Source organism: Manacus vitellinus, unplaced genomic scaffold, assembly GCF_001715985.3.
Source record: "Manacus vitellinus isolate BGI_N305 unplaced genomic scaffold, ASM171598v3 scaffold_2_pilon, whole genome shotgun sequence".
In the NCBI taxonomy this organism is placed as follows: domain Eukaryota; kingdom Metazoa; phylum Chordata; class Aves; order Passeriformes; family Pipridae; genus Manacus; species Manacus vitellinus.
In genome coordinates, this window is record NW_021940208.1 from 52,421,820 (window position 1) to 52,436,340 (window position 14,521).

The 14,521-nt window shown below is 38.7% G+C and overlaps 2 protein-coding genes across 2 annotated transcripts in view; both read left to right on the top strand.

The window, feature by feature from the left end:
* The first annotated feature begins 3,036 nt into the window (after positions 1-3,036).
* Positions 3,037-14,521, top strand: part of DHRSX (dehydrogenase/reductase X-linked) — a 203,943-nt gene continuing 192,458 nt past the window's right edge. Inside the window, exon 1 of the mRNA XM_029960845.1 lies at positions 3,037-3,121. Within this exon, the coding sequence (XP_029816705.1) occupies positions 3,052-3,121 (70 nt within the window). The 5' untranslated portion in view covers positions 3,037-3,051. The remainder of the gene's footprint in view (positions 3,122-14,521) is intronic.
* The window catches only part of ZBED1 (zinc finger BED-type containing 1), a 50,827-nt gene continuing 39,345 nt past the window's right edge, over positions 3,040-14,521 (top strand). The window contains exon 1 of the mRNA XM_018071191.1: positions 3,040-3,121. The gene's annotated coding sequence lies outside the window, so the exon portion shown is untranslated. The remainder of the gene's footprint in view (positions 3,122-14,521) is intronic.

Here is a 14,521-nt window from a genome sequence, read left to right on the forward strand (position 1 = left end):
GTATGCAGGCGGTGACTGCGCCGCCAGGCAGACCGAAAAGGTGAGCTCAGGGAGTGGGGAAAAGCCAACGCTTCATCAGTCCGGGGGCAAATCGGGAAGTTACGGAAAATGAGGGGAAAGATGACAGGTATCTGGCCAGTGCCAGCAGGCAGACTTCGGGGAGGGGATGTGAAGCGGGATAAGTTTCTCCTTGAGCAGGGGCAGGTTGGTGGAAGGAAGTGGGGAGATGACAAGAAATGTGCATGGGAACTTCTGGATGGTAGCAGACCTTGTCTGGTTTCACTGACACTGCATTTCCTACATACTACTCTCCCTTAAAAGGGTTAACGCTCAGGGGTTTACCACATGCCCAAGCTCGGCAGTGTCAGAAAATGTTGATAAAAAAGTACACAATTGATGAACACGTACGTGCCGAGCATGTTGGGACACAAAAGGGGATGTATCCTGCCCACCCGTTTTCCCACTTGAGAGAATTTGTTGTTGGCTTTTTTATTCTTATTGTTTGGTTGTACTGAATACCCTGTGTTGAAGCAGAGAGACAGCAACACATTGTGTTTAAAGTGGAAAAGACCTACTCAAAGAAAACCGGTCCCAAACACTTGGGCTGTAACTGTTTTTGTCCTTGACACACAAGCTGTCGGGAACAGGAGCAAACTCTCACTGCATGTGTTATCCCTGGCGGGACGTATTTGGATGCTGCAGGGTGTGGGTGCATGTACACAGTGGGCAATAAGAGAAAAATCTAATTCGGGTTTAAAGGGGGAGAACGGGGACCTACCTAAGTGTAAAGTGTAATTGTGTGGTTCAGGATAATTTGGCATTGAGTATTGGTGATCGAAAGCTCACCTTTGCAACAGGAGGTCTGTATGTGGGAGGAAACTGTTTGGAAGTCGATTCTCTTGCCATTTTGTTTTGTGCTTCTGTTCAGATTGTGTTTTCAAGAGCTTTTGACTTGACTAGTTGATCAAACATGACATTACTGTTAACACACGCTACTGATGTGATTATAACAGCAGTGACATCAATGTTTCCTTGCCCTGCAACTACAGTAGCAATGCATTTGTTTACTTCCCCGGTGCACACTCTGAAATGTCTGTTACTCAACAGCTCTGAACAGCAAAGGAAGAGGGAGGAGGAGGGAGAAACTCTTACAGGCGTTTAAAAATGACCACAGCTCTCTCTTATGTGTTTAATTATGTAGGAATAAAATAATCTCCAAGTCTTCTTCTTTATCTTTTTTATTCATGGTTTCACCAGTAAGTACAGTTGTTTTTACCTAAGTGGCAAAAACCTCTTCACACGTTGACATGTCAGGTTGTGTCACATGTTCCCTTCTGAATTAACAGTGGTGCACGCCTTCTGCCCCTCTCCCAGCTGGCAGGAGCTAGCGGGTGAGACGGTTATAGAGGCATTGCCACTTAGTGTTAATTATTTCACAGTAAACCAGTGTTTCAAACTGTTATTTATAGAACTGGATGGAATGTGGCAAATTAATGTGGTTTTCATAAAACTTTAAATATCAAGAGATATGTGTATGGGTGGTTGAAATACCTGAGGTGTTGACATGACCAAACATATTTTATACTACCCACTATAACTGGTTTTAATCAGCTTAACAATTGCAGAAACCATGAAATAGTCCATTTGGTTATCGTCTGACTATTAGTGTTTCCAGCTGGCTCATTATTATTTTAAGCATATTGTTTCTAAGAGACAAGATGTAGAATTATTTTTTTAATAACAGTTTTTATTCTAAATAAGGTAAATATATATGTGTTTATATATAAATATATATATAAGTATTTTTTAAAAACACAAATGGGTATTTGCCAGCCTAACACAACGTAAAAATAAGAGGAGCAATGATGAGCAGTATTGAATTTCATTTGTAGTTGAAGTCCCAGATGTGTTGGCTTTGGATCAATAATATATATGTTCATTATTGTGTATTAACAAATGCAAAACCCTTAACATCTGAAACCCACCTTTTCCTATTATTGTGACAGTTGATAGAATGAAATCCTGGCCTTGCTGAGCTCTGTGTGGAATTTTGCAGTTGGTTTCAACAGAGTCACAAACATACTGGCAAACATACATGTGAATTTGAAACAGCATGATGTTACTAAAGTTGAGAGAGCTACTAAAACAGTAAAAACGATGAAATCAGTTACAGTGGAGTACCTACATGCCTTATTTTTGTACTTATTTACTTGTTTGCTCAGAAGTTTGGTGACAATTTTATTTTGATTTGGTGTTATTAGGTGCTCCTGCCCCAACTCAACAATTTTCACCAGCTTGCTCTCTCTTAATGTATGTAGTGTTTCAAAGGTGATATCTGAAATATCAACTGCAACTGAGGTGCAGAGTATAATAGCATCAGTAGATATAGATCAGCTGTAAGTATTTTTTGCTGTAAGACAGTTTGTAACACCAGGAGTAGTGCCTTTGTTCAAGGCAAAGACAACTTGTTATCGTGTTCCTACTTGAGCCAAGAGAAATCTTTGCCATATTGCAAAAATTAGTAATGTCGTGGTCTGAAAGTACGTTTTTAGTCCAAAAGAGTTTAATAGGCTGTTCAAGAATTGTGTAAAAGGATATTGCAAAGCTCTGCCTTTTTATTGTGAAAAACTCTGTGAAGAAGTTACCAGTGCTTCATCAACAGAAGTGTAATGAATTTTATGGATTAATTCCTACTGCAAGGCAACATACTATATAGCATGATCCCAGAAACCCTGTCACATCAGACTTAAACATGCAGTATGCTTCTGGATAAGTAATTCTTTACTCAATCCCTATTCAGGAAAATTCTCTGAAGATTTATTAAATATTTTCTGTAAGTGGCATGTAAGAGTAACTGGGCAACGAACATCACAGGTTTGCTTATTTTTTAGTTTCTTCCTCATAAAATAGATTAATAAGAATCAGTGTCTTCATGGTATGCCCTTTGTGCATCTTATACCGTTTCCCTAAAACAGGCTTAAAATGAGCACTGAAGATCATGCCAGCATAGGAGGGTCTCCGCAGAGATGAAAGGTTAGTCGAGGTCCAGGGATGGCCACTGCTGCATCCTCAAGATGTCCTTGTGTCATACGAGTGCTCAGCTGTACTTTTTCCCATCCAGGTGAGTGTAAAGTGGAGTAACCTTCAAGCTGCTGTCAGGCAGGACACGTGGATCTGCCCTATGCAGTGCCAGCCCCATTTGGGGGAGGACTCGGTCTAGGAGCAATTTTCTACTGTCTACTCTATGCAAGGTGATGGTATCATAGTTGTTCCTTGTGGCCTTAAAATCTATGAGCCTTAGATTATTGGTTATGTGACAAGCGCTTGGCATGATTTGTGTGTTTATAAACAGCTCAAAGGTGGGATTGTTGGGATTAATTGTACGATTTATACCATGATTCTACCACTAGAAACTGGCAGGGCCCTTTAAATGACAAATTTTGGGGCAATGTTAGGGAATACAGTGTCACTGTAACGAGTATATTAAACCTGCAGTGTGAGCAGGCTATATCTTTGCTTCTTGGTGGTGGTGTATGTGAGTTATAAAGAACATGCATATTTGCCCTTCATGTAAAAATCAGGCACTGCGCACACATCAGGTATGGATGTGCCGTTAAATGCTCGCCTGGCTGCTCCCTCCCTGCTGCAGGGCACCGCATAGGGGCTGCAATTGGGCATTCAAACACAGGGGGAAGTTCCACTGCCGTTTCTCAACAGATAACTTTTTCCCCAGTTTTTCTTCGATGCATGAGTGTTTTCTCCTTTTCCTCCTAAGCATTAATCCTCTGAACTGTGACTTAGTGCGTAACGCGGTTTGTAGACAAAGTGCACGGATTGATTTTCCTGAAGCAGGCTGACAAAATGATGAGCGTATTGGAAAGCAGCACACACTTGCTTATTTGTCGTTCTACATTAAACTAATTTTTCTGATCAAATATCCTAATATCCTTTAACATAGACTTTTTTATTTTATGTGTTGCTTTTAAATGCTAATATTAATTAGTAATATGGTTCATGTAGTTGCACAGCAGCATCTGCTCTTGTTAGAAGCGTTCTGATAGGTTCTAAAATTTTACCCACCTGAGAAAATTTGAGCTTCAGCTTGGAGGAGCTCATAACACTGTCTGCTGTTGAGAATTATATCCTTATTTTGAATGTTTTGATGTACTACTTTGGAATACTAAAGATTTTTACTGGCATTTTCACAGGTCATTTAATCATACATAAAGGATACCAATAAGGTGACATTCAGAGTTACAGTTTAGAACATAGTTTGAATGTGGATTATGGTGAAGAAAAAAATGTGGAAAAAATTGTGACTGATTAAGAAAGAAAAAGGAATGGAAAAAAAGGAAGGAGTAATATTATATCAGGACAGATGAAGAGAGATTCCACAGTGTTCAAATTTTAAAGAGTGCAGCTAATGCAAAGGAAAATGAGACTCTCGCAACACAAGAATTGCCACTTTCCTTTACAGAACATGTATATACATACTAATATACATATATGTTCACATAGATGTGTGTGTGTGTATGTACACATATTTGTACAATGTATGTGATCAAATTAGAAATTTGCAACTCTAGAACAAGCTGAGAATTTTTACATGTTTTTTATTGATTTTATTTCTTTATCCTTGAAACCTGACTCTATTGATGTCCAAAATGCATTTACTTGAAAACAGATAGTGTTGCAGATGCTTTTCCTGAGGACTTGATGATCAAACACAAGTGATAGTATATATTGAAATTATAAACAAACAGGTTTTATAAAGAAAATGCTAGTGCTCTGTTCACTTCGGAAAAAAAATGAGTTTAGGTTTTGTGGGTTGGAAGAAATACGTTAAGAACAAATAGATTTTATGTCTTATTTTTTCCATTGATCTCAAAGAGACAAAGCCCCTACTTATTGGGGAAAAATCCTATTACATAATTAACCTATTATGACCAAGAAATGTATGTGAGAAAAAAGAATGTCAGAGAGAAGATAGCAGAACTGTAATATTTTGGCTAAGACCAGTAATAGCCAACACCTTCTTACAAAAGTACAAATCTTTGATGTAATACATCCTCTGTACTTACGTATTTAAGTACAAAGGAGGAAAGAACCCCTGTGAAGTTATGGGTGTTAAAACTTATGCACAGTGAAACCTGCTGCATGGTTATGATGCTTTTTGGGTATTATGGTGTCTTATATAAAACCTGTGTAAAAAAATGTTTGGGTTTGCATGAAGTACAGGAATGTATTTCAAGGGCTGGGGAAAAAAAAAAGCCTTTTGTATGAATAATCTCTTTCATATTTATTGCATATTGGAGTAAACCTGAACACATAGAGAAAAATTTATTTGCTATTTTGCTCTACCATTTCAGTGGTGAGTTGCATATGCTGTGAACCCTATTAAATGAATAACCAACAAACTCACTGTGATACCTACCACAAAAATTAAGCAAGGTCTTCATTAAGTTGTGCTCGTCATGGAAACGATGTGTGACATAGTTAGCTGACTTGCAGGGCATGTTTCTTATGCACTTTTACAATTAGTGCATTTCTGAGCATACTGTCATCACCATCCTTGTGAGATATGTATATGAGATTAGCTCAGTTGGTTAGAGCATGGTGGTTATAACGCCAAGGTTGTAAGTTGATCCCCATATCGGCCATTCTCATAAAGAGATGATCCTTTTGAGTCCCTTCCAACTCAGAATATGCTGTGATTCTCTGTGATATAAATGGGCTTAAAATAAGTTTATGATCAGTCTGTATTCTAATGACTTGTTTTTATTTTCTACTGCAATACCATTCTGACATGCTTAATAGGGATGATAACTAAGTGGGAATTTAATGAAGTCTTGATATTGGACACTAAGCACACAGAAACTCATCAGTATGTGTTTCTAGTGACAGATACAGCATGATTGAACTTGGCTGCAGTGGCCATGAAAAGGTGGAATTCAAGATCCTTAGGTCAGCAAGGAGAATGCATAGCAAGCTCACTACCCTGCACTTCAGTAGAGCAGACCTTTGACTTCTTCAGGATCTGCTTGGTAAAGTACCATGGGATAAAGCCCTAGAGGGAAGAACAGCCCAGGAAAACTGGATGATATTCAAGGATTGCCTCCTCCAAGACCAAGAGAGATGCATCTCAACAAAGAGGAAGTCAGGCAAAAATGCCAGGAGGCCTGCATTGAACAAGGAGCTCCTGGACGAACTCAAACACAAAAAGAAAGCCTAGAAAGGGTGGAAGCAGGGACAGGTAGCTTGAGAGGAATTCACTGAAAAAGCTTCTGTAGGTATCTGGGTGGTAAAAGGAAGACTAAAGAAAATGTGACTCCTCTCCAGAAGGTGGTTTCCCAGGACATGGAGAAGGCTGAGGAACTAAATAACTTTTTTTTGGGGTACACAGGTGGGCAGTGTGTGCACGTCCTTGTTTCCACCCTCTCTAGGCTTCCTTTTTGTGTTTGAGTTTGTCCAGCAGCTCTTTCCATTAGACAGAACAAGTTGCTTAAAGCTCCATCTAGCTTGACCTTGAAGACTTCAAGGAATAGGGCATCCACAACTCTGTGCAACCAGTTCCAGTCTTTCACCACCCTCACAGTAAAGAATTTCTTCCTAAGATCTAATCTAAACCTTTCTAAATTTAAATCTCTTTCAATTTAAAGCCATTCCCCCTTGTCCTGTCACTACATACTCTGTAAAATGTCCCTCTCCAGCTCTCTTGTAGCCCCCTTTAGGTCCTGGAAAACTGTTATAAGCTCTCCCTGGAGACTTCTCTGCTCCAGGCTGAGCAACCTCGTCTTTCTCAGTCTGTTATAGGTGAGGCAATATGTTCCCCTGGTCATTCCTGTATGCCTTCTCTGGACTGTCTCCAGCAGGTCCATGTCTTCCCTATGCTGAGGCTTGCTGAAAGCTGGAGTTGAGTAGTCTCCATCTTTGGATCTTTTCAAGACCCCTTGAGCAACGTGGTCTGACCTGAAAGCTGGCCCTGCTTTGACCAGTAGAGAGGACTACAGAGCTTCTGATGTCCCTTCCAACTTGAACTGCCCTAGGATTGTATGATCCTATCAACCATGTGTTCTTGAGAGTCTTTTACTGGAATGAGTACTGGCTGGCTTGTTGTTAACACACTCTTTCCTTAATGTATGCTAGCTAGGTAAACCAAAAGGATGGAGACACAGAGCTGGACTGTTCTGAGTAGCTCATGCTTACATTTTACATCTGCAGTTCCTACACAATACCTCTGGATATGGCATGGTCTGAAGCTGAAGTGGTACATGCCGGTGCATCACTACAGCAGAATGACCACTGTGCTTATACACGGGGAACAAAACCTTCACAGGAAATAGTAACTTGAAGATAGAAGACAAAAATCGCAATGTCCTTTTAGCCTATTTAATTCTTACACCTCTGTGGGGACTCCAGCACGTTTCTAGGAACTGGAAATTAATTCAGTTTCGTTGCTCTGACTATAATATAACCATGCTGGGCATACTCTTGTGTAGTGTAATTTTTTTCCATAATCTTGTCCAATTTTTATCTTACTTTGTGTTTGTCTTCAGCTGTACAAACCCTACATTAAGTGTAGTGTCCACATGGGTAGTTGGTACAGTAGGATTTTCAGGTATTGCCTGGCTTAAATTTGAACTGCTTTGAAGAGAAGAACAATCTCATGGGAATGGCACACTTCAGCATCAAACCTGTCATCTCATATCTAGGCTACTCACAGTTTATATATAGGTGGAGAGCAGAATACTAACTGGAGAAAAAGGCCCTTAATGCAAAAGGCCATTGTACCTTTTCTTCTCAGGTAGAAAAATCCTTCTCCTCAGCACTTGGAAGTGTGCTGCAACACCTGCCTGCCGTTTTGGATGCTGGGCAGGTGCTGGGGAGAGCAGGGAAGTTTCACAAGGTGATAGTGGACCTCCTTTATTCTGACATTTCATTGTACACCTAAGTGTAATCCAAATTTACGAGATTAGGTTATCAAGAGTGATTATTTTCAGTGCAAATCTGAAATAAATGAGAATTGCAGTGCATCTGCTGTCAGGGGTTCAAACACTGATTATCTCATGTTTGTACACAGACTCACTGCCACCCCTCACCTTATTAAACTGTTAGAAAGCCGCATTCCTATACCTCAGTTGGTTTTTTTACTTGGAGATATATCAAATCACGATGAAAACATTTTGAGCCTAGAAAAAACCTGTTATATATTTGAATGCATAAACTGCTATTTTTGAGATTTCTGAAGTGACGTTAATTTTTGGTCTCGTGGACTTACAAGCCTGGAGAGATTTTAAATTAAAGGTAGAAGAGATGAGAAAACTTGCTTTTTACGTGACTTCGTGAAAGCTCTCTTAGTTCTAAAACTAAATTATGTATGAAGCAGCAAGGTCCTGTACTGTCTGTTACATTCACATGACGATTCCCTTTTTAAAATTTTACAGAGTATTCAGGTGAATTAACTGGAAATAGATTGTATATGTAATGTATTTATTCTAGAACTTCTATGAACCTACCTTTAGGAAATAAAAGTTTGACTGTTCCTGTTCCAGGAACAAGACACTGACACCAAATTCATTTAACTTGAGTCTAGATGTGGGAGGTGCTGTGAATTCCAAAGATAAATATGTGACAGTATTATGGAATAGTACTACCTTTATTATCAGCCAAGGGTTTCTTCTCTTACTTATGGCCTCAGAAAAAAGATCAGCTAGAAGGAAGGTAGAGCACAACAGAGGAGGCTGGGACAGGCTTGGAAGACTCTGCAGACGCTATTGTGAGTCATACTCTTTTAATCACGTAGGCAAAATCCTATGGGCATGTGGGATGATACATAAAGGAAGGCAGAATTTTGCTTGCTGTGGAGGAGCTGTTCATTTGTCACAAATATTCAGCTGACTTCAGTGGAGCTGTGCCAATTTCTGTTAGCAAAGGTTTTGGTTCTGAGGATACATATACGCCTTAATAAATTGTTGGAGTCCTTCTTCAGGCTGCAGACAGTAGCAGCTCAGTGATGTAGCTGGGATGACATCCAGCCACCTTTGTCACTCGGCAACCCATGTAGCCAAGTACCATTTTCTGAGCTGATTTGGCAATGATTGATATAATACACAGAACTTAAAAGTAATAATGTTTATTAATAACATGTAATGTGTGTTCTATATAAAATTTTGTTAAGTTAGAAGGCAGATTGTTACCTCATGAAATTTAAATGTTCATGTTATATGGTGGAAAAATATAGCTATGTAATGAGTGCCTTCAGTTCAGCAGATTTTGTGAAAGAAAGTGAAAGAATCAGCATGTATGTACCAAGAAGGAATCATTCCTGGATAAGCTTGTGAATATGCTGCTGCTATTTTATGAATGTCAGCTAGGCAAACTAGACTTGTTATACACACTTTGGTTCTCTAGATGATTAGAGAAATCAAATGGTTCTTATGACAACTGTAAAAATAACTGAAAGCCTTGTGAGATACAGCAAGGAGAAGGCTCGCTGAAAGGCAGCATCCTGGGTGGGGTGTACTGGTGGTAGCTGTGCTTCAGGGGGTGCAGGACACCTTGCTAATGCTAAAAGAAGAGATTAATATATAGTATAGCATGGATGGATGAATGGATGTATGGATGAATGGATGAATGGATGTATGAATGTCAGGCAAGTCCTCTGCGGACTGGCAAACCCCAGGTGCATTTCTCACATGGAGAGACTCTTTGAGGACAGAGAAGCGTCTACCCCAACAGAGGGTATCCGGTGTCTGGCGAGGAGAGGAAGTGTAGAGCTAGACTGTGACTTCAGGACATGCTGTATTGTGGCAGTTGCCCTTTGATGCAGGCTTGAAAACAAGATCAGGTGCGCAATATGACATTTACAGTGATGTGCCTTAACAAACAACCTGATGTTGTGAGCCAGTGCGGACGTATATATGTTTATATATATATGTTTAACGAATATTTTATTAAATAGCACTTTAATCTGTGTAGTAAAATGCATTTCTTAATTTGCCATTTTTAAGATAGCTGTTGGTTGAATTAAACTTGTGAATAACCTATCTTTTACACTCCTATGGTGCCTGCACTGGTACTGTAACTTCATTTCTTTTTGGCCTACAGTTATATGATATGGGCAGTTGCTTTAACTGTGAAATCCATTTATTTTTCTCACACTGTTTCAGCTAGTAGTTAGTTTCAGAACTCTCACGTTGTAAGTGTGTAGATGTTGCTCTTGTAATTGGCTGGATGGTGTCTACTGCTTGATTTCAGTTCTGACAGAGTCTCTTCATGCTTCTTTATCCTAACATGCAGCCCAATAGCCACCTACCAGCTTTATCCTCCTCCCACTAGAGCTGTTCTGCTGGAAACCTGTGTTGGATTTCCCTTTCCACATGTAGGCAGCAGATTTTCTGCCCTGATAGGGGACAGACTGAAAAATGCAAAATTATCATCACCTTTGAGCATCACAAGATAGGAGAATAAGCACTTTCAAGGCAGAAAGTGACTGCATTTTCCTTTCCCTCGCTGTAATAGTAGCAGATGGCACTTGTGGCCTAGAATAATTTGTCCTTTGAATAATGGTCCTTGCTGAGGAAAGCTTGATTTTGGTTTTTTCCATGTGTAAAAAGTTGTTTTTTTTTTCTTAAATTTAAACATATAAGTAAATCTTATTATTTACCTGCATTTTGCTTGTTTCTTTTTTACCAATTATAACTATTCTGGTTTTTAAAACATTCTGTGCAATATCTATTATGTTAAGGTTTGCACCAATAGGATTTGTTATCATGAGTGTAAAGACATGTTAAGCATATGCACATATGTACACACATTTATTACCAATGATTCTTGACTCATTTCATTTGTCCGTTATCACTGAGCAAACCTTGATTTCCTTGTTTTGCTTAGATTTAGGTCACAGTTTATTACATGGGCCAGGTCAGTGCCCCAGAAATGAAGGGTGAGACCACTTGGTTTCCAAAAGCAATTCCTGGAGTTTCTGTCAATGTGAAGTTTCTATGGCTTTTCCTTACATTTATGCCAACAGGAATGAGAATGGAAATAAACTCCATCACAAATTAAAGGCACTTCTGAATTACTGTTCTGGATGGACTTTGTCTCTCGTCAAGACGGTGGCCCATCCATGCCTGTCTCGTTTCCTACTCAGCACCTTTGGATAGAGCATTCACTCTTTGAAGAGAATCCTCAGCTTTGATGTGTGACAGCAGAATGCCCTTCTTTTGGTGCTGAAGTACCATGGCAACTCTTTGGTGTTATAACCGACAACACTGAGATTTGGAAAGTCAGTTTTCATCCGACCATTAGTTTTTCTGAATGGTGATATGTGTGTGTGTATATATATGTGTATATATATATATATGTCTGTCTCTCTCTCTCTCTCTATCTGTCTATCTTTATATAAATGTTACAATTTAATATAAAATGCGAATGATAAGATCCTTATTTATAGTTTTGTATTAAAAATCAATCTAAATATATATCTATACAGAAACTCATATCAGGAAGTTAGGAATAATTAAGGACAGGAGAAAGGAAGAGTTAATTTTAGATTGCTAATTAGGCACGTCACTAAAATACTATATTGTTTTATTACTTAGTTAAGAACAAAATGAATAAGTAAAAGTAAAGAATAAACAGTATTTCTTCCATTAAGAAAGGTGCTGTTCTCTCTCTCTCAGAGTTAACCAAAGCATAAAAATACTTCTATAAACATCTCACAAAAAGAGCTAGCAATCTGTTGGGTTAGCACTATTGCAAGGTTTTTCTATTTATATTTGAGGGTGGTTTGTGCCTTTTTACACTGAGCAAAACCTACTGGAAAAGGCCTAGTCAACTGTAGAGAAAATTATTGATTTTCCCATAAGTTTAAGTGCACTGGTGTGGAAAAGACGGTCTTACATTTCTAAAATATTTTTCAAATGTTAACGGCAGTCAACTTTGACCAACCTGCATTTGTGTTTGCTCAGGACCCAGCACCCTGGAGGCAGAAAACTCTAGCACTAGCAATAATGCAATATCACTGTAAAAATAGAACAAAACCCGTAATAACAGAAATAATATCCAGCCTCTATACTGTAAATATAAAAACTATGTACACCATGATGTCCAAACACTTTACAGAAGAGATGTGTGTTAGCCCCTCCTGCTTTAGAGGAAAGGCAGCCAAAGCCAGGGAGGCTGGGGGCACTTCCTTGAATCCACTACTTGGACCGTGGAAGAACCAGGCTTATAAACTGATGCCATATATTCCAGTCCAGTGAGCTACACTTGAAACTGCTCTGGAATAAGATAATGATGTTGGTGATTACTGTGTTTTGATCTGAGAATGTAGTGGTAATGGGCTACATATCACTACACTATCATTTTATGTAATTTTGCAAACATTTATAAATAATTTAAACTTCAGGTTGGATGTGACACATCAAAGTTTAACTTGTCACATCCCCTTGTCTTTTTGCATCAAAGGAACATTAGAGACAGTGGTGACATGTTATAGCCATTAAATAAAATGAGTGATTTTGAAGTAAATGGCATTTGAGTACCAGACTTTGGCTTATAATGGTCAAGTAAGAGCTTTGCTAATAAATCTGGTTAGAGCACTGCCATCCTGAGGAGTATTTTGACACTAGAAACCTTTGTCATTTTAAAGAAAGACTAAAGGCTGTTTTTGACAAGATGAAAAAAGCTTGTTGTGTAGAGAGGTCAGGGTTCTTCATTGTGACCATTCCTCTTAAATCATGCGTTATTATTTTTAATTACATATTATCTATGTCAACTCATGTAGAAGTGGGAACTGCTGCTTTGAATGAAAGGAAACAGCATCCCAGATTCCAACTGAAAAACCAAAGCAAACCCAAACTTCAGATTTGATTATATTACAATGTAAAACTAGAACTGTTTGAAGATATCTTTGACCTTAAAGCTCTTTCTTAAATATGGGAACAACAGATGGTGTTGCTGAATGTTTAAAGTTGCATGAATGAACACATTTAGAAATGGATGTGGTGCAGACAAAGTCTAGAAACACTTGGGAAGGATGCAGAAGGTAGAACTGCCCAATAAATTAAGAAAGCACTCAACATAAACAATGTCTGGCCATGGTACATTGGCTAAAACCAACAGTTTCTTGTTAGTGACACAGGAAAGGAAACAAAACTCATTCTGTATGAGGACACTTGAACTAATGTAGGCCATTTTAAACTTGGAGAGATGTGTTATAGGCAGGAATACCAGCTTACCTGGAGTGCATGTGAAGGAGGTAATGCAAATGAAGCCATCATGGAGAATCCCATTAGTGGGTGAAAATGCAGTATGTCCTGTGACTGGAGATTTGGAAGGTAATGGGGTTACAATCAATTGATTATAAGACTCGCTAAGAGAGAAATGCTGTTTTCAATGAAAACAAAAGAGATGTTCTGTTTAAACTGTCTGGATATTATTAATACAACATGGTTGGTTTTTTTAGGCATCGTAATTTTTGCAGCAAAGACATGTAGATAAAAGATCTGCAGGGATCATTAGTTTAATCTATTGAAATGTACAGTGCTCCACTGCCCTCTTTTGCCATGTACCTGGAAGAGCAGCAACTACAGTAACAGGTGCCATCACAGCAATGGGCACCTTTTCTTTTGAGGCATGCACCTTTTGAGGTGGCTCACAGACCAGGGACAGCACACAAGTGATCCTTTGGAAATCTCCTCTTCATGTTCCAAGAGGAAAAATATTTCAAATATGATCTCTTCTTTTATGTGCCTAAGGACCAAATACTGATTCTTCAGTCCTGCAGATTTGTCACTGAAGTCTTACATGATAGTTTGAAGTTGAACCCAAGCAGATTCGTTCAGAATGTATTGCTACGCAAAACATCTAACAAAGATCCTGAAGAAATGGAATTAAAAATTGCATCAGGATTTGCCCTCCACATGTACTCTTCTAGGAACCAATTCAACGTAGCTAATACTTCCTCTGTAAGATATTTTGCAAAGGAGAAAAGCTTATCCGGAAAAAAACCATGTTTAGAACATTCCATACTAGCCCTTCAAAATCTTCCTGTCAGTTAACAGGGCTCACTTGAATAATTATGTTTAGAGTTGTCTTTCTGTTTTTTACAGTTGGCAGTACCCTCTAGCAGCTTGAAAATTATTTTGGTTTTCCTACCATTTTGACACTGAAGTTTATGTGGAAAAAGAATAGCCTTGGGCTTATGTTAGTGTCTTACTGTCTTGCCAAGATACTCTTTTTTTTTTTTTTGCTTTTGCACAAGGAGCACTGACAGTGAAAACACAGATCTTGGAACAGTTTTTATCTGTTAGGGTTTCTGCAAAGTTTATAAGGAATAAGAATACATCATGAACAAATTAATCCATCCTAAAGCAATGTTACCTACTGGGTAAACTTGCATGTCTGCATTTTTACATCAAACACTTTCATTTTTGTATTTATGGGGAAATGAACCTCTTACGCATTCGTTGTTTGTACAGAAATAAAAGTGGAAACATACAGAAGCATATGCCAT